The 19,066-nt window shown below is 38.1% G+C and overlaps 1 protein-coding gene across 3 annotated transcripts in view; it reads left to right on the top strand.

The window, feature by feature from the left end:
- LOC138316113 (pyruvate dehydrogenase phosphatase regulatory subunit, mitochondrial-like) overlaps nt 1-19,066 on the top strand; it is a 141,043-nt gene that overhangs the window by 20,030 nt on the left and 101,947 nt on the right. For 2 of the 3 annotated variants that reach the window (XM_069257621.1, XM_069257622.1), the window contains 5 exons: nt 1,034-1,161; nt 8,226-8,307; nt 9,924-10,005; nt 10,499-10,580; nt 12,599-12,720. In XM_069257621.1, coding sequence (XP_069113722.1) covers nt 1,034-1,161; nt 8,226-8,307; nt 9,924-10,005; nt 10,499-10,580; nt 12,599-12,720 — 496 coding nt within the window. Of the gene's footprint in view, nt 1-1,033; nt 1,162-6,275; nt 6,314-8,225; nt 8,308-9,923; nt 10,006-10,498; nt 10,581-12,598; nt 12,721-19,066 lie in introns of those variants that run through there. The other variant, XM_069257623.1, reaches the window with a different exon arrangement.

Genomic DNA, 19,066 nt, shown 5'->3' with positions numbered 1-19,066 from the left:
CTAAGGGGCTGGGCCAAAAGGGTCAATTTGGCTATTTTCATATAAGCAACTTCTTCTCTGAAACTTAGCACAGGATAACATTCATAATGCCATGGTAGCATTCTTGTGGGGTAGGGAATGAAAATTGTACAAATGATGGGGCTGACCCCTGGGGTACTGAGGAACGGGGCAGAAAGGGTCAATTCAGCTATTTCTATATAAATGAATTCTCTTCAGAAATTATGCATTGATAACACTCATTATGCAATGGAAGCATCCTTATAGGTTGGGGATTTAAAATTATATAAATTTATGGAGTTAACTCCCCGGGGGCCTCAGGGGCAGGGCCAAAAGGAGTCAATTTGGCTATTTTCATATAAACAACTTCTGCTCTGAAACTAAGCATAGGGTAGCATTCATAATGCAATGGTAGTATCCTTGTAGGGTTAGGATTCAAAATTGTACAGATGGTGGGGCTGACCCCCAGAGGCTCTGAGGGGCCGGGCTAAAAGGGTCAATTTGGCTATCTTCATATAAACAACTTCTTCTCTGAAACTAAGCATTGGATAACACTAATAATGCAATGGTAGCATTCTTTTGGGGATTCAAAATTGAACAAATGATGAGGCTGACACCCCAGGGGCCTGAGGGATGGGGCCAAAAGGGGTCAATATGACGACTTTCATATAAACAACTTCTCTGAAACTCAGCATTTTTAACACCCATAGTCATAATAAATAGCATCGTTATGTGGTTTGGATTCAAAATAAAGCAAATAGCAGTGGCGTCAATTTTGCTGTTTCTGAGTTTTTGTGATAATTAGTGAGGTGAGCTATACACTAAATTAATAAGTGAGGCACTCTTGGCCTCATGTTACCATTGGTTACCACTGGTGCCAGCAGTATTGTTATATACTATATAATATTGTTTATAAACTTTTTTATAACATGAAATGTTGTAAGCATGTTCGTTATAATTGTGCTTTACTATATAATTGATACAGTTCCTATATTTATATAAATGTAGATTATATATCTATGTTGCTTTTTACCAGACTGACATGTGGCACTACTTGGCATTCAGCTGGTCTGGTAGGTCAGGCTAAGGATGATGTGGAGGGGTCACAGTTAGTGGCATACAGTCGACAGCTCTACAAGCAGTTAGACAAGAGTCACGGTGTAGGTAAGTCACATACAGTAGACAGCTCTACAAGCAGTTAGACAAGAGTCACGGTGTAGGTAAGTCACATACAGTAGACAGCTCTACAAGCAGTTAGACAAGAGTCACGGTGTAGGTAAGTCACATACAGTAGACAGCTCTACAAGCAGTTAGACAAGAGTCACAGTGTAGGTAAGTCACATACAGTAGACAGCTCTACAAGCAGTTAGACAAGAGTCACGGTGTAGGTAAGTCACATACAGTAGACAGCTCTACAAGCAGTTAGACAAGAGTCACGGTGTAGGTAAGTCACATACAGTAGACAGCTCTACAAGCAGTTAGACAAGAGTCGCGGTGTAGTTAAGTCACATACAGTAGACAGCTCTACAGGCAGTTAGACAAGAGTCACGGTGTAGGTAAGTCACATACAGTAGAAAGCTCTACAAGCAGTTAGACAAGGATCACGGTGTAAGTAAGTCACATACAGTAGACAGCTGTACAAGCAGTTAGACAAAAGTCACGGTGTAGGTAAGTCACATACAGTCGACAGCTCTACAAGCAGTTAGACAAGGATCACGGTGTAGGTAAGTCACATACAGTAGACAGCTGTACAAGCAGTTAGACAAGAGTCACATTGTAGGTAAGTCACATATAGTAGACAGCTCTTCAAGCTGTTAGACAAGAGTCATGGTGTAGGTAAGTCACGTACAGTAGACAGCTCTACAAGCAGTTAGACAAGAGTCACGGTGTAGGTAAGTCACATACAGTAGACAGCTCTACAAGCAGTTAGACAAGAGTCACGGTGTAGGTAAGTCACATACAGTAGACAGCTCTACAAGCAGTTAGACAAGAGTCACAGTGTAGGTAAGACACATACAGTAGACAGCTCTACAAGCAGTTAGACAAGAGTCACAGTGTAGTTAAGTCACATACAGTAGACAGCTCTACAAGCAGTTAGACAAGAGTCACGGTGTAGGTAAGTCACATATAGTAGACAGCTCTACAAGCAGTTAGACAAGAGTCATGGTGTAGGTAAGTCACATACAGTAGACAGCTCTACAACCAGTTAGACAAGAGTCACGGTGTAGGTAAGTCACATAAAGTAGACGGCTCTACAAGCATTTAGACAAGAGTCATGGTGTAGGTAAGTCACATACAGTAGACAGCTCTACAAGCAGTTAGACAAGAGTCGGATGGTAGATAAGTCACATACAGTAGACAGCTCTACAAGCAGTTAGACAAGAGTCATGGTGTAGGTAAGTCACATACAGTAGACAGCTCTACAAGCAGTTAGACAAGAGTCAAGGTGTAGGTAAGTCACATAAAGTAGACAGCTCTACAAGCATTTAGACAAGAGTCATGGTGTAGGTAAGTCACATACAGTAGACAGCTCTACAAGCAGTTAGACAAGAGTCACGGTGTAGGTAAGTCACATACAGTAGACAGCTCTACAAGCAGTTAGACAAGAGTCGGGTTGTAAATAAGTCACATACAGTAGACAGCTCTTCAAGCAGTTAGACAAGAGTCACGGTGTAGGTAAGTCACATACAGTAGACAGCTCTACAAGCAGTTAGACAAGAGTCACGGTGTAGGTAAGTCACATACAGTAGACAGCTCTACAAGCAGTTAGATAAGAGTCACATTGTAGGTAAGTCACATACAGTAGACAGCTCTACAAGCAGTTAGACAAGAGTCATGGTGTAGGTAAGTCACATACAGTAGACAGCTCTACAAGCAGTTAGACAAGAGTCACGGTGTAGGTAAGTCACATACAGTCGACAGCTCTACAAGCAGTTAGACAAGAGTCACAGTGTAGGTAAGATACATACAGTAGACAGCTGTACAAGCAGTTAGACAAGAGTCATGGTGTAGGTAAGTCACATATAGTAGACAGCTCTACAAGCAGTTAGACAAGAGTCACAGTGTAGGTAAGTCACATACAGTAGACAGCTCTACAAGCAGTTAGACAAGAGTCGGATGGTAGATAAGTCACATATAGTAGACAGCTCTACAAGCAGTTAGACAAGAGTCATGGTGTAGGTAAGTCACATACAGTAGACAGCTCTACAAGCATTTAGACAAGAGTCACGGTGTAGGTAAGTCACATACAGTAGACAGCTCTACAAGCAGTTAGACAAGAGTCACGGTGTAGGTAAGTCACATACAGAAGACAGCTCTACAAGCAGTTAGACAAGAGTCACGGTGTAGGTAAGTCACATACAGTCGACAGCTCTACAAGCAGTTAGACAAGAGTCACAGTGTAGGTAAGATACATACAGTAGACAGCTGTACAAGCAGTTAGACAAGAGTCATGGTGTAGGTAAGTCACATATAGTAGACAGCTCTACAAGCAGTTAGACAAGAGTCACAGTGTAGGTAAGTCACATACAGTAGACAGCTCTACAAGCAGTTAGACAAGAGTCGGATGGTAGATAAGTCACATATAGTAGACAGCTCTACAAGCAGTTAGACAAGAGTCATGGTGTAGGTAAGTCACATACAGTAGACAGCTCTACAAGCAGTTAGACAAGAGTCATGGTGTAGGTAAGTCACATACAGTAGACAGCTCTACAAGCATTTAGACAAGAGTCATGGTGTAGGTAAGTCACATACAGTAGACAGCTCTACAAGCAGTTAGACAAGAGTCACGGTGTAGGTAAGTCACATACAGAAGACAGCTCTACAAGCAGTTAGACAAGAGTCACGGTGTAGGTAAGTCAAATTCAGTAGACAGCTGTACAAGCAGTTAGACAAGAGTCACGGTGTAGGTAAGTCACATACAGTAGACAGCTCTACAAGCAGTTAGACAAGAGTCACGGTGTAGGTAAGTCACATACAGTAGACAGCTCTACAAGCAGTTAGACAAGGATCACGGTGTAAGTAAGTCATATACAGTAGACAGCTCTACAAGCAGTTAGACAAGAGTCATGGTGTAGGTAAGTCACATACAGTAGACAGCTCTACAAGCAGTTAGACAAGAGTCACAGTGTAGGTAAGACACATACAGTAGACAGCTCTACAAGTAGTTAGACAAGAGTCACAGTGTAGGTAAGTCACATACAGTAGACAGCTCTACAAGCAGTTAGACAAGAGTCGGGTCGTAAATAAGTCACATACAGTAGACAGCTGTACAAGCAGTTAGACAAGAGTCATGGTGTAGGTAAGTCACATACAGTAGACAGCTCTACAAGCAGTTAGACAAGAGTCACATTGTAGGTAAGTCACATACAGTAGACAGCTCTACAAGCAGTTAGACAAGAGTCACGGTGTAGGTAAGTCACATACAGTAGACAGCTCTACAAGTAGTTAGACAAGAGTCATGGTGTAGGTAAGTCACATACAGTAGACAGCTCTACAAACAGTAAGACAAGAGTCATGGTGTAGGTAAGTCACATACAGTAGACAGCTCTACAAGCAGTTAGACAAGAGTCGGATGGTAGATAAGTCACATACAGTAGACAGCTCTACAAGCAGTTAGACAAGAGTCATGGTGTAGGTAAGTCACATACAGTAGACAGCTCTACAAGCAGTTAGACAAGAGTCAAGGTGTAGGTAAGTCACATAAAGTAGACAGCTCTACAAGCATTTAGACAAGAGTCATGGTGTAGGTAAGTCACATACAGTAGACAGCTCTACAAGCAGTTAGACAAGAGTCACGGTGTAGGTAAGTCACATACAGTAGACAGCTCTACAAGCAGTTAGACAAGAGTCGGGTCGTAAATAAGTCACATACAGTAGACAGCTCTTCAAGCAGTTAGACAAGAGTCACGGTGTAGGTAAGTCACATACAGTAGACAGCTCTACAAGCAGTTAGACAAGAGTCACGGTGTAGGTAAGTCACATACAGTAGACAGCTCTACAAGCAGTTAGATAAGAGTCACATTGTAGGTAAGTCACATACAGTAGACAGCTCTACAAGCAGTTAGACAAGAGTCATGGTGTAGGTAAGTCACATACAGTAGACAGCTCTACAAGCAGTTAGACAAGAGTCACGGTGTAGGTAAGTCACATACAGTCGACAGCTCTACAAGCAGTTAGACAAGAGTCACAGTGTAGGTAAGATACATACAGTAGACAGCTGTACAAGCAGTTAGACAAGAGTCATGGTGTAGGTAAGTCACATATAGTAGACAGCTCTACAAGCAGTTAGACAAGAGTCACAGTGTAGGTAAGTCACATACAGTAGACAGCTCTACAAGCAGTTAGACAAGAGTCGGATGGTAGATAAGTCACATATAGTAGACAGCTCTACAAGCAGTTAGACAAGAGTCATGGTGTAGGTAAGTCACATACAGTAGACAGCTCTACAAGCATTTAGACAAGAGTCACGGTGTAGGTAAGTCACATACAGTAGACAGCTCTACAAGCAGTTAGACAAGAGTCACGGTGTAGGTAAGTCACATACAGAAGACAGCTCTACAAGCAGTTAGACAAGAGTCACGGTGTAGGTAAGTCACATACAGTCGACAGCTCTACAAGCAGTTAGACAAGAGTCACAGTGTAGGTAAGATACATACAGTAGACAGCTGTACAAGCAGTTAGACAAGAGTCATGGTGTAGGTAAGTCACATATAGTAGACAGCTCTACAAGCAGTTAGACAAGAGTCACAGTGTAGGTAAGTCACATACAGTAGACAGCTCTACAAGCAGTTAGACAAGAGTCGGATGGTAGATAAGTCACATATAGTAGACAGCTCTACAAGCAGTTAGACAAGAGTCATGGTGTAGGTAAGTCACATACAGTAGACAGCTCTACAAGCAGTTAGACAAGAGTCATGGTGTAGGTAAGTCACATACAGTAGACAGCTCTACAAGCATTTAGACAAGAGTCATGGTGTAGGTAAGTCACATACAGTAGACAGCTCTACAAGCAGTTAGACAAGAGTCACGGTGTAGGTAAGTCACATACAGAAGACAGCTCTACAAGCAGTTAGACAAGAGTCACGGTGTAGGTAAGTCAAATTCAGTAGACAGCTGTACAAGCAGTTAGACAAGAGTCACGGTGTAGGTAAGTCACATACAGTAGACAGCTCTACAAGCAGTTAGACAAGAGTCACGGTGTAGGTAAGTCACATACAGTAGACAGCTCTACAAGCAGTTAGACAAGGATCACGGTGTAAGTAAGTCATATACAGTAGACAGCTCTACAAGCAGTTAGACAAGAGTCATGGTGTAGGTAAGTCACATACAGTAGACAGCTCTACAAGCAGTTAGACAAGAGTCACAGTGTAGGTAAGACACATACAGTAGACAGCTCTACAAGTAGTTAGACAAGAGTCACAGTGTAGGTAAGTCACATACAGTAGACAGCTCTACAAGCAGTTAGACAAGAGTCGGGTCGTAAATAAGTCACATACAGTAGACAGCTGTACAAGCAGTTAGACAAGAGTCATGGTGTAGGTAAGTCACATACAGTAGACAGCTCTACAAGCAGTTAGACAAGAGTCACATTGTAGGTAAGTCACATACAGTAGACAGCTCTACAAGCAGTTAGACAAGAGTCACGGTGTAGGTAAGTCACATACAGTAGACAGCTCTACAAGTAGTTAGACAAGAGTCATGGTGTAGGTAAGTCACATACAGTAGACAGCTCTACAAACAGTAAGACAAGAGTCACGGTGTAGGTAAGTCACATACAGTAGACAGCTCTACAAACAGTTAGACAAGAGTCATGGTGTAGGTAAGTCACATACAGTAGACAGCTCTACAAGCAGTTAGATAAGAGTCACATTGTAGGTAAGTCACATACAGTAGACAGCTCTACAAACAGTGAGACAAGAGTCACGGTGTAGGTAAGTCTCATCAAACCAGGCAGAGAGTGCCAGAAGAAAATAAGATTTGTAAATATTGTTAAGCAAATGAGGTTAATGATAAGGTTTATATTTTAATGCAATGTAAGTTTTGTAATGATTTACTATGGCCTCTTTTAGTTGATGCTTATAGATATGTTGATTTGAACAATATGGATAATTTTAACCAATTCAAAGTCGTGATAGCTAAGCCTGCTATCAACTTTATGGAAAAGTAACTTTTTGTAGCTTAAATAGAAATATTGAGATTCAGAAGTAATTGAGTCGAGTTCGACAAGAGTCATTTTGTAGGTAAGAAAAAAACTGAATTAAACAATTTTGAAAAAAAAAACCCAAATGCCTGGGGCCTCTTACAGAGGCCTGATGGGTGGCATTATTTCGTTATAATCTTTCTTTTACTGTAGAAATGAAAGAATTTTGTTTATATTTGATCTGCATCATACTTTGTATAATCATAGGTGTGGGTTTTAAGGAGTGGAAGTCATGGGGAACATTATGGGAAATATTATTCATAGCAATTTGTTTGAAATGTTATGTCTTTAAACTGTTGGAAATTCTCCCCTTTATTGTTATGGCAAGATACAATATAGGTATGACAAGATACAATATAGGAATAGCAAGATACAATATAGGTATGGCAAGATACAATATAGGTATGGCAAGATACGATATAGGTATGGCAAGATACAATATAGGTGTGGCAAGATACAATATAGGTATGACAAGATACAATATAGGTATAGCAAGATACAATATAGGTATGGCAAGATACAATATAGGTATGACAAGATACAATATAGGTATGGCAAGATACGATATAGGTATGACAAGATACAATATAGGTATGACAAGATACAATATAGATATGGCAAGATACAATATAGGTATGGCAAGATACAATATAGGTATGGCAAGATACAATATTGGTATGGCAAGATACAATATAGGTATGGCAACATACGATATAGGTATGGCAACAATGCATTTGAGATGATCAACACAATCAATACTCCAATAGGACATTGCTGGGTTTTCCATAGCATCTGGACCTCTTATTAGTCTTTATTTAGTCTGTAACTTTGCATAATTTATTGATAGATTGGAAAACAAGATGTATAGTCATCTTGAATTTTGACAAGTAAAGGTTCATGTCATTTTCTGGTGAAAGTACTGAAGGACTCTTTCTTAAACTTTAGAAGCAGGCTTTTTGTAATATTTTGATAAATCTTGCAGTTATTAGACAATCAGTTTCATTTTCCTTCAATTTGCTTGTTTCAGGATGGAAAGAATGTGGCAGTTTAATTGTTGCACAGACTCAAGACAGATTGCTTTATTTGCAGAGAAAGCACTCTATTGCATTGTAAGTATTGCTAATGTAATATATGTGGTCAACAAAATAATATCAATGGTATATTATTGGTAACACAGGATCCTTACAAAGGTAGGTCTATAGGATACAAATTACTTCAAATAGAAAATATTTGGGGACAGGGAAGTACTGTGAAACATGTTTATAACAAACACACTTACAACAAATTCATGGTTATAATGTAGTAGTCTTAATTCTACATCAAGGTTTCCATAATATGTCTGCATTATATGTATAACAAACTGTGCTTATAAAGAGTGATTTTAGGTCACCTTGAGACAAAGTCTTAAGTGACCTTTTCTAATTGCGTTTTGTCCTTCGTCTTCCGTCATGCACCGTATGGTGGTAAACAATTTACATTTTTGACTTCTTCTCCAAAACTGCTTAACCAAATTTGTTGAAATTTTGCAGAAACCTTCCATGGCCAAAGGTCAACCAAAATTATGAATTATATGGTCCCAGCCCCACAGGCGCCTGAGGGGAAGGGCCGAAAGGGGTCAAATAGGCTAAAACTTCAAAAACCTTCTTCTGAAATTCCAAAAATGGTAGAATCAAATACTCTTCATAGATGGAAAGGTCTTAGGGTCCTTTACAAAAATTGTGAATTATATGGCCCAGGGGTCTCATGTTTTCCCCTTGGGAGGGGTCATGCAAGTATACTATAGTTTATATAGGAAAAAGACATTTATATAGGCATTATTTGCTCAATTTTTATAGAAAATGAGTCAAACTTTGTTAGAGTTATTAGCCTGAGATAGCATGTTAACATCATAAATATATCGGTCCTAGCTGACCCTCCAGGGGCCAGAGGGGCAGGGCCAAAAGGGGTCAAAATGGCTAAATTTTTCACATATTGGATGGAACCAGATACTCTTCATAGATTAAAAGGTCTTAAGGCCTTTTACAAAAAGCGTGAATTTCATGGCTCTGGTATCTCAGATTTTCCCCTTGTTAGGGGGTCAAATCTATTGTAGTTTATATTGGAAAATCTCATTTATGAGCATTATTTGCTCAATTTTCTTAGGAAATGAGTCAAACTTGGTTAGAATTGTTTCCCTGAGATATAGCATTTTAACATATCCATATCCAATCTTGGTTCGAATTATTACCCTGTGATAAAGCATTTTAACAAATCCATCTTGGTTCTATATCTTTGTTTCATTCTGTATCCGAACTCGGGTGACCATTAAGGCCCATGGGCCTCTTGTTTTGTCCCCAGAGGTTCGTTATAACTGTGTTTTACTGTAATCCTAACCATGTAGACAAAATAATATTTCATTTTCAAGGCAGTCTGCCCCTTTATTAAGATACTCAAATAACAAACACGGTCACATAATATAGAATCAACAATTGAAAATACAAAAATACAAAGTATACAAGCATTATACTTCAGTTGAAGCAATTAACCCTTCGGTGTGCGAAGGCCGAATGTAGAATCTAGTGAGGTTTAAGTCATGATGTTCAAAAGAATGCTGCCAGAGCAACAGATATAAATGGAAACTTATGAACTGGTGGTATTGCTCTGAATGTGATGCAGATACTCTTGATGCAGTCTTATCGTTATCTAATTGATATGGCTGTAAGGACCTAAAATGTCACTTTCCCAGAGCTACAGGCATTGATTCCCATCTGATCTCGCCAAAGGAGGCAGGAAAGCTGTGCCCCTCAATAAGAACAGATGATTTAAAGGTTAGTCAAATAAATAACAGGACTATAACGCAGCTAATGTTTTCAAAGAAAAAGAAAGCAACTGTACTTATATGCAAATATTTTAACTAGTTTATTTATTGTTTGATAGATATGAACAGAAAAGTGAAACCAATGTGAATAATTCACGTAGCATGTGATACCCGATAAATTTTGTTTGGGACTATTATTTCTATTGGTGATAGAATAACGTCCAAAGCTGATATCCTGCGCTAACATAATTTCATCAGGAAGGTTACAAATAGTTACGTTCCATCACCACTGGATATAGTAGTCCGGCACAAACATTATCGGGTATCATGTGGTACATGAAGTAGTCCCATTACAAATATCTGTGGATAAGTTACAAGTTGTTAATATGAACTATGTGGATGACAAAGAGTAGCAATGTCGAAGATGAACATTTTTTTTTACATTTTTTGTGAACAAACATGAACAAGCATCAATTTTATGTGCTTATTTTTGTGACCACTAGGGGGCGCTATGGGTACCAGAGGATGGAGCTCTTACCCCTCCAGATCTTGTGTCAGCCTATACTTCCATCGCCAAGAGCAAAGGTATCTATAAAAAGGATCTAGGTCTTCATGAAATAATTAGTTCCACCAATGGAGTGGGGAACTTCTAGTGTTTGCTCTGATTCTTCTTCTTTTCTGGTCTTTCTTTTTCGGCAGTGAAGTTGTCTGACCATTTTCTCGAAAATATTAGTTGGATCGCCATGAAATTTTTCAAGGTCATTTCTGGAGACCTGCACATGTGTCAACCGGTTTCATTTTTTCCGACCAGCATCCAAGGTGGCCCCCACAGCCTTTCATTGTTCAGAATTGAACTGCTTATAGATATTTAAATACTGGTCCTATTTGCCTGGAATCGGTTTCAATGTGTAGTTTAAATCAGATTCTAAATTTTTAAACTGAAAAATACCGCAATTATGAGTAAAAATAAAAACAAATTTTTGAACTGTTTCAAATTTTCTACAACCAGTAAAAGTTATCTCCCTTTATTCACCGGTCAGCAGGGATCCGTTTTAGGCCCAATTTCATTTTTGTTGTATCTTAAAGTTATAGATCATATTGTTACTAGTGACATAAAACTAGTATTTTGAGGTCATTTTTGGTGACCTGTAGATGTGCAACTTTTGCAGACCAGGAACCAAGATGGCCGCCATGGCATGCAATTGGTCAAAATTGGACAAAAAGGAACAGGGTTAAGAACACAAATCTAATACAATTATAGGCATTGATGTGCCTAATATATTAGCTTTAAATGATGTGACTTTTTAAAAAGCATTTTTTCTTCTGCAAAATAAAATTTATTTACTGGTAAAACAATGTCACGTCATCATTTAGGGGAGGTAACTCTTGTCAAATTAGGCTCTGTGGACATTGGGGAACTCTATGTGACGGCACCCATCACAATTAGATCTTGTTTACTTTGTGAATTAACTCAGCATTGTTCCATAGGACCAAGGGGAGTGTATTTAATATATAAGCATTTGTCCATCAACTATTCACAATTTTTGACCTTTAAAATCACTGGATAGAATTTAACCAAATACAGCTGGTAGCATCCCTATAGAGTGAGGATTTAGGCCAAAAGGGATAAATTTGGCCATATTGCTTTATAGAACAACATCTTCTTTTAAATTTATGAATGGATATCACAGACATTTTGTATGTAGCATCCTTATGGGATGGAGATTCAAAATTATACTGGTGATACTTGGAACTTGAGGGGCACACCAAAAAGGGTCAATTTGGCCATGTTTATATATGTGTCCCTGAAAGTAATCAATTGATATCTACATGTATATATCAACTTAATTACCTTTATGTAATCATTTGAATCAGACTTATAATATTTAAGAATCATGTTAATTGAATTATGATATTGGATACTTATTTCGGACAATAAACCGGATAAACTGTCATATTTACTAAATTGACAAAGTGAGTGATACAGGCCTTCTGGGCCTCTTGTTAGGTCACCTGAGATTTACAATTTCAAAATTACCTATTCTTATTTTCTTTTGTCCATCGCGTGTGTTTTCCACTTCATCTTGATTTAGTGACATTTCTAAAGAAAAAGGAAAAAGATCTAGATGTTAATTAAGTTTATGACATTAAGTGTATAATGAATCCTGTTATATTCTGCACTTATGTGCTGGTAATTGGTGATCAATGGTCAAAATGAGGCTTGAACTGAGAATCGATACCTGCCTTCTCCATTAGCTCAACAGATGCATTGAACTCTAAAAGATGAATTAATGGTTATCAATGCTTATTAAAAAAAAAAAAACAATATTTTTTATTCCATGGTCAAAAATACGCATCTATCAAAGTAAATGTACAATGAACCTGCAAAATTCATAATCTGGAATAAATGTCGGGAAAACTAATTTGAGAGTGTACTGAGTCAATGGAATTTGGCTGTTTGGAAAATTTGCAATCTAGACAAATTGAGCTGGATATGTGACACTATCTGTATTATCAAGGGTTCAGTGTAATTAATAATATTAAAGTTATAGTTTTTGATAAAGAATGAAGTGATTTACCATCTCCATTACAACATTTTACAGGAGTAAAGTTTATGGAAGGAGTAAAGATAGACCAAATTCTCACCAAGAACGGACGTGTAGCTCAAGTGACTACATCGCATGGTGATATCAGTTGTGAATACTTTGTCAACTGTGCTGGACTGGTAAGTCTGATACACATTGTTATTGAATAGTTTATGTATTTCCTCCAAATGGCAATGATTTTAGTCGATGTGAATTCTGTGTACATCCAACATGCGCAGATTCCAACTGCGCACGCGATATCAGAAGTCAGTGTCTTATACCGTTTAATAGATTTTCGCTGTGATTTAGTGACACTGACCTTTTTAAAAACATGTACCAAGATATACCTGCGATGTTCTACTATAAATTAACAACAGTGACATTACACAGTGCTAAACACATTCGTTTTATGTAAACTTTGGTGGCGTATCATACAAACTCTTGCATCGATCACAATATTCCAAGCATCTGATCGACTTTGGAAACTTCCGGAAGGATACAATGCAAATCAGACGTTCAAGCATAACACAGGTAAGTCACCACATGCACATAGACTGGACAGTGTTCTAGCGGACGACTATTTTGAACAGCAAAACAAATCTATCTTATCAATATCAATATGACAATAAACACACTTCTATGTAACAAAGAACACAATTAATAATGTTCAAAGTAATTACACATTTAAAGTTCTAATGAAGTAAAAAAAGAAAAAAATACAATACATCAAGGACGTAAACCATCTCCTTAATAGCAATAGTCCCAAAAAATGCAAGGATAATGAGCAAAAGTGCTACGTACACCTGTTGCCAAGGATGATTTTATACTAAAAATTAAAGTTAGGAAGTAGTTAGCGAGCACTTAATGTCTAACCGACATATTTTTAGTTTAACTACTAGTACTATAAAAAATAACCTATACAGAATGAATAGTTACATATCGAGTATATTCATCAAATTATATCCCCTGCAAGAAAGTTATTAGGGTATACTGGATTCATTGTGTCAGTCACTCAATCTGTCTGGCTGTGTGTCTGTAGACACAACGATCGACCGACTTCTCCTAAACTATTTGAGGAATTTCAACTAAACTTGTGGAGTTATGCCCCTTTGTTACAATTTGGTCGTCCAACTACTCTTAAATTTACTGGAGGGATGTCAACAAAACTTTTTGGTAAAAATTCTTTTCATTGTAGATGTGCATAAATTAACCTCTGAAAATACTTATATGTAATCTATATTGGAACCATGTACCTCGACCTTGTTAAGAGTTATGCCCCCTTTATTACAAAGGGTAGGGGGTTGAGTTATAGGTTGGCCTCCAGGATGACAGTTCTAGATATCTGAAACTTTAAGTTTTCAATAACATGACCAAAACGTACCAATAGCTTCTATCTAAGATTGACCCTAATACTAATAAGGAGCAAGAACATGTGATACAAATTATTGTCCAAGCCAAGATGAACTGTATTGTGTGATCAGGGGAGCTAACCCAACTAAAATTCTAGATGAGGTTTTCACCAATTCTCTACCAGCACAGGCTAGTGCTAGCACTTAAAATGTAGATAACACATGGCAAGTACTAGGAAAGAATAGGAAATTATAAACATGCCTAACCTGAAAATTCTATTAAAGTTTGACAAAGAAATAGCAAGTAACTATTGATACTGCATCAACGGAATAAGATTAGGTATAGGAAAATGAGAAAAGGTTCAAAGCAGATCAGACAGCATCCCTTTACCAGCACAGGCTAATGCTAATTGCTCATTTCAAACGAGCACATAGCATGTATTGGGAAAGGAAATGCAGCACACATCATGTCATTTGGGAGCAACTAGGTGATAGCAGTAATGAAGAGTAAACCTGCTCTCTACAAGCACAGGCTAGTGCTACTGAAGATTTTCACAACAGCACATAGCAAGTACTAGGAAAGAGTCAGGCCAATTGAAAAATTCACTATGATAAGCCTGAAAAGGAAGAGATGAATGTAGATTGGACTTCATTCCTTCACCAGCACAGGCTAGTGCTAATCGTTGATTTCAAACCAGCACATAGCATGTATTGGGAAAGGAAATGCAGCACACTTTATGTCATTTGGACGCAACTAGGTGATAACAGTAATGAAGAGTAAACCTGCTCTCTACAAGCACAGGCTAGTGCTACTGAAGATTTTCACAACAGCACATAGCAAGTACTAGGAAAGAGTCAGGCAGTTAATTCCATTATTAGTATCCAAGAAATGTTCTGATTGAATTGATGAAAACATGTTTTCAGAAATGGTGCCATTTGTATGCCAGCACAGACTAGAGCTAATTAGTATGATTTTGGATATTGGTTGATATACTTTTGTTGTAGCACAGGATTTATGTTGAGAAAGAATAAGACTTACCTTTTAGTCTTTTACTGATGTCTTGCCTTATAGTACAAGTAAATGAAAGTGATTTGAAATGGATAAAGCAGGGATTTATATAGTGCACCAGGTGCCAGTGTCAGAATTAAACTTAACTCTATCAAGTGATGAGTGTTAGGGAAGAGTAAAATTTGACACAACATATGTCCAAGATTCAATTTGTGTTTTCATTAGGGAAGTGGTGTTTGATTTAAGAAAACAATGTACTTGTGTCAATGGTGTGCAGTCAAGCACGGTCATTGTCCAAGCCAAATTGTAAGAGTACTGTATTGGGAAATCAGGGGAGATAACCCAACTAAAATTCTAGATGAGGTTTTCACCAATTCTCTACCAGCACAGGCTAGTGCTAGCACTTAAAATGTAGCTAACACATGGCAAGTACTAGGAAAGAATAGGAAATTATAAACATGCCTAACCTGAAAATTCAATTAAAGTTTGACAAAGAAATAGCAAGTAACTATTGATACTGCATCAACAGAATAAGATTAGGTATAGGAAAATGAGAAAAGGTTCAAAGCAGATCAGACAGCATCCCTTTACCAGCACAGGCTAGTGCTAATTGCTAATTTCAAACCAGCACATAGCATGTATTGGGAAAGGAAATGCAGCACACATCATGTCATTTGGGAGCAACTAGGTGAGGTGATAGCAGTAATGAAGAGTAAACCTGCTCTCTACAAGCACAGGCTAGTGCTACTGAAGATTTTCACAACAGCACATAGCAAGTACTAGGAAAGAGTCAGGCCAATTGAAAAAGTCACTATGATAAGCTTGAAAAGGAAGAGATGAATGTAGATTGGACTTCATTCCTTCACCAGCACAGGCTAGTGCTAATCGTTGATTTCAAACCAGCACATAGCATGCATTGGGAAAGGAAATGCAGCACACATGTCATTTGGGAGCAACTAGGTGATAGCAGTAATGAAGAGTAAACCTGCTCTCTACAAGCACAGGCTAGTGCTACTGAAGATTTTCACAACAGCACATAGCAAGTACAAGGAAAGAGTCAGGCAGTTAATTCCATTATTAGTATCCAAGAAATGTTCTGATTGAATTGATGAAAACATGTTTTCAGAAATGGTGCCATTTGTATGCCAGCACAGACTAGAGCTAATTAGTATGATTTTGGATATTGGTTGATATACTTTTGTTGTAGCACAGGATTTATGTTGAGAAAGAATAAGACTTACCTTTTAGTCTTTTACTGATATCTTGCCTTATAGTACAAGTAAATGAAAGTGATTTGAAATGGATAAAGCAGGGATTTATATAGTGCACCAGGTGCCAGTGTCAGAATTAAACTTAACTCTATCAAGTGTTGAGTGTTAGGGAAGAGTAAACTTTGACACAACAGATGTCCAAGATTCAATTTGTGTTTTCATTAGGGAAGTGGTGTTTGATTTAAGAAAACAATGTACTTGTGTCAATGGTGTGCAGTCAAGCACGGTCATTGTCCAAGCCAAATTGTAAGAGTACTGTATTGGGAGATCAGGGAAGATAACCCAACTAAAATTCTAGATGAGGTTTTCACCAATTCTCTACCAGCACAGGCTAGTGCTAGCACTTAAAATGTAGCTAACACATGGCAATTACTAGGAAAGAATAGGAAATTATAAACATGCCTAACCTGAAAATTCTATTAAAGTTTGACAAAGAAATAGCAAGTAACTATTGATACTGCATCAACAGAATAAGATTAGGTATAGGAAAATGAGAAAAGGTTCAAAACAGATCAGACAGCATCCCTTTACCAGCACAGGCTAGTTCTAATTGCTAATTTCAAACCAGCACATAGCATGTATTGGGAAAGGAAATGCAGCACACATCATATCATTTGGGAGCAACTAGGTGATAGCAATAATGAAGAGTAAACCTGCTCTCTACAAGCACAGGCTAGTGCTACTGAATATTTTCACAACAGCACATAGCAAGTACTAGGAAAGAGTCAGGCCAATTGAAAAAGTCACTATGATAAGCTTGAAAAGGAAGAGATGAATGTAGATTGGACTTCATTCCTTCACCAGCACAGGCTAGTGCTAATCGTTGATTTCAAACCAGCACCAAGGATTTATAAGTGAGAAGGATTCGTGTCTGTCTCTTTACACTACTAAACACCACGCGAGACGCTTATGAACCGGGAATAAAAACCGTTTTTCTCAACAAATACTTGTCTTCTCGAGTCAAACGAAACGCCAATGTAAAGTAAATTAAATTTCACAACGTTTATAACTTGCTTTAAAGACGGAAGATTTAGAAGAAATGTCTTAAACTATCGTTAAAAAAATATGACCGCTCATGAAATGGCAGCACGCTTCAGAAAGTAAGACGGTAACCCTCGCACCCCCATGCTACATCAAAGGCTGCGGCGGCGGATATCAAAGGAAATCAGTCGTCGCCCAACGTCACGGTCAGTGCACAAACACAAAAGCGCCTGCGCTGTCTTTGCCCAAAACTCAATGTGACTTATCCTTCTCATATACGTCCTTGCCAGCACATAGCATGCATTGGGAAAGGAAATGCAGCACACATGTCATTTGGGAGCAACTAGGTGATAGCAGTAATGAAGAGTAAACCTGCTCTCTACAAGCACAGGCTAGTGCTACTGAAGATTTTCACAACAGCACATAGCAAGTACAAGGAAAGAGTCAGGCAGTTAATTCCATTATTAGTATCCAAGATATGTTCTGATTGAATTGATGAAAACATGTTTTCAGAAATGGTGCCATTTGTATGCCAGCACAGACTAGAGCTAATTAGTATGATTTTGGATATTGGTTGATATACTTTTGTTGTAGCACAGGATTTATGTTGAGAAAGAATAAGACTTACCTTTTAGTCTTTTACTGATGTCTTGCCTTATAGTACAAGTAAATGAAAGTGATTTGAAATGGATAAAGCAGGGATTTATATAGTGCACCAGGTGCCAGTGTCAGAATTAAACTTAACTCTATCAAGTGATGAGTGTTAGGGAAGAGTAAAATTTGACACAACATATGTCCAAGATTCAATTTGTGTTTTCATTAGGGAAGTGGTGTTTGATTTAAGAAATCAACCCAGGGGAAAAATAGGTACCTTTTAGGTACTTTTTTAGGTGTACCTAAGGTATACCTTTGGTATACCTAAGGTATACCTTAGGTACTTTTTTGGTAAGAAAGAAAAAGAGGGAGAATGATGAGGGGTTTTATATAGTCAATATAGGTACATTTTAGGTATGTTTTAGGCACAGTTTAGGTATACCTAATATGTGCCTAGTGGCATGATGTGCCTAAAAAGTACCCGAAAGCTGCCTATGCTATACCCAGAGAACTACCTAAAAGATACCCGAAACATACAAAGTACCTAAAACATACCCAAAAGCTACCTAAAATGTACCCGAGAGCTACCTAAAACATACCCAGAGAAATATACCTAAAACATACCCGAAACATACAAAGTACCTAAAACATACCCGAAAGCTACCTAAAATGTACCCGAGAGCTACCTAAAACATACCCGAAAGTGCCTAAAACATACCCGAAAGCTACCTAAAATGTACCCGAAAGCTACCTAAAACATACCCGAAAGCTACCTTAAACATACCCGAAAGCTACCTAAAATGTACCCGAAAGCTACCGAAAACATACCCGAAAGCTACCTAAAACATACCCGAAAGCTACCTAAAATGTACCCGAAAGCTACCTAAATCATACCCGAAAGCTACCTAAAACATACCCGAGAGCTACCTAAAACATACCCGAAAGCTACCTAAAACATACCCGAGAGCTACCTAAAATGTACCCGAAAGCTACCTAAAACATACCCGAAAGCTACCTAAAACATACCTGAAAGCTACCTAAAACATGTCCCATGTTTTTTAACATGAGCTCACAACTCATTAAAAACATGATATAGAAATATGAAAATAGAAAACATTTAAAAAGTTTATTGTAATTTTAAAAATTGCTTTTTAAACAAAACAAATCTGATCAATTGCAAGTCACAAAAATAATCAACATAATATTATTGATAGTTGAATACATCATTCAAGATACATAGTCACTGTTCGATGCAGTAATTTTCAAAAGCTTTACTATCCAT

Source organism: Argopecten irradians, chromosome 2, assembly GCF_041381155.1.
Source record: "Argopecten irradians isolate NY chromosome 2, Ai_NY, whole genome shotgun sequence".
Taxonomy (NCBI): Eukaryota; Metazoa; Mollusca; class Bivalvia; order Pectinida; family Pectinidae; genus Argopecten; species Argopecten irradians.
This window is presented reverse-complemented; position numbering and strand designations above follow the sequence as displayed.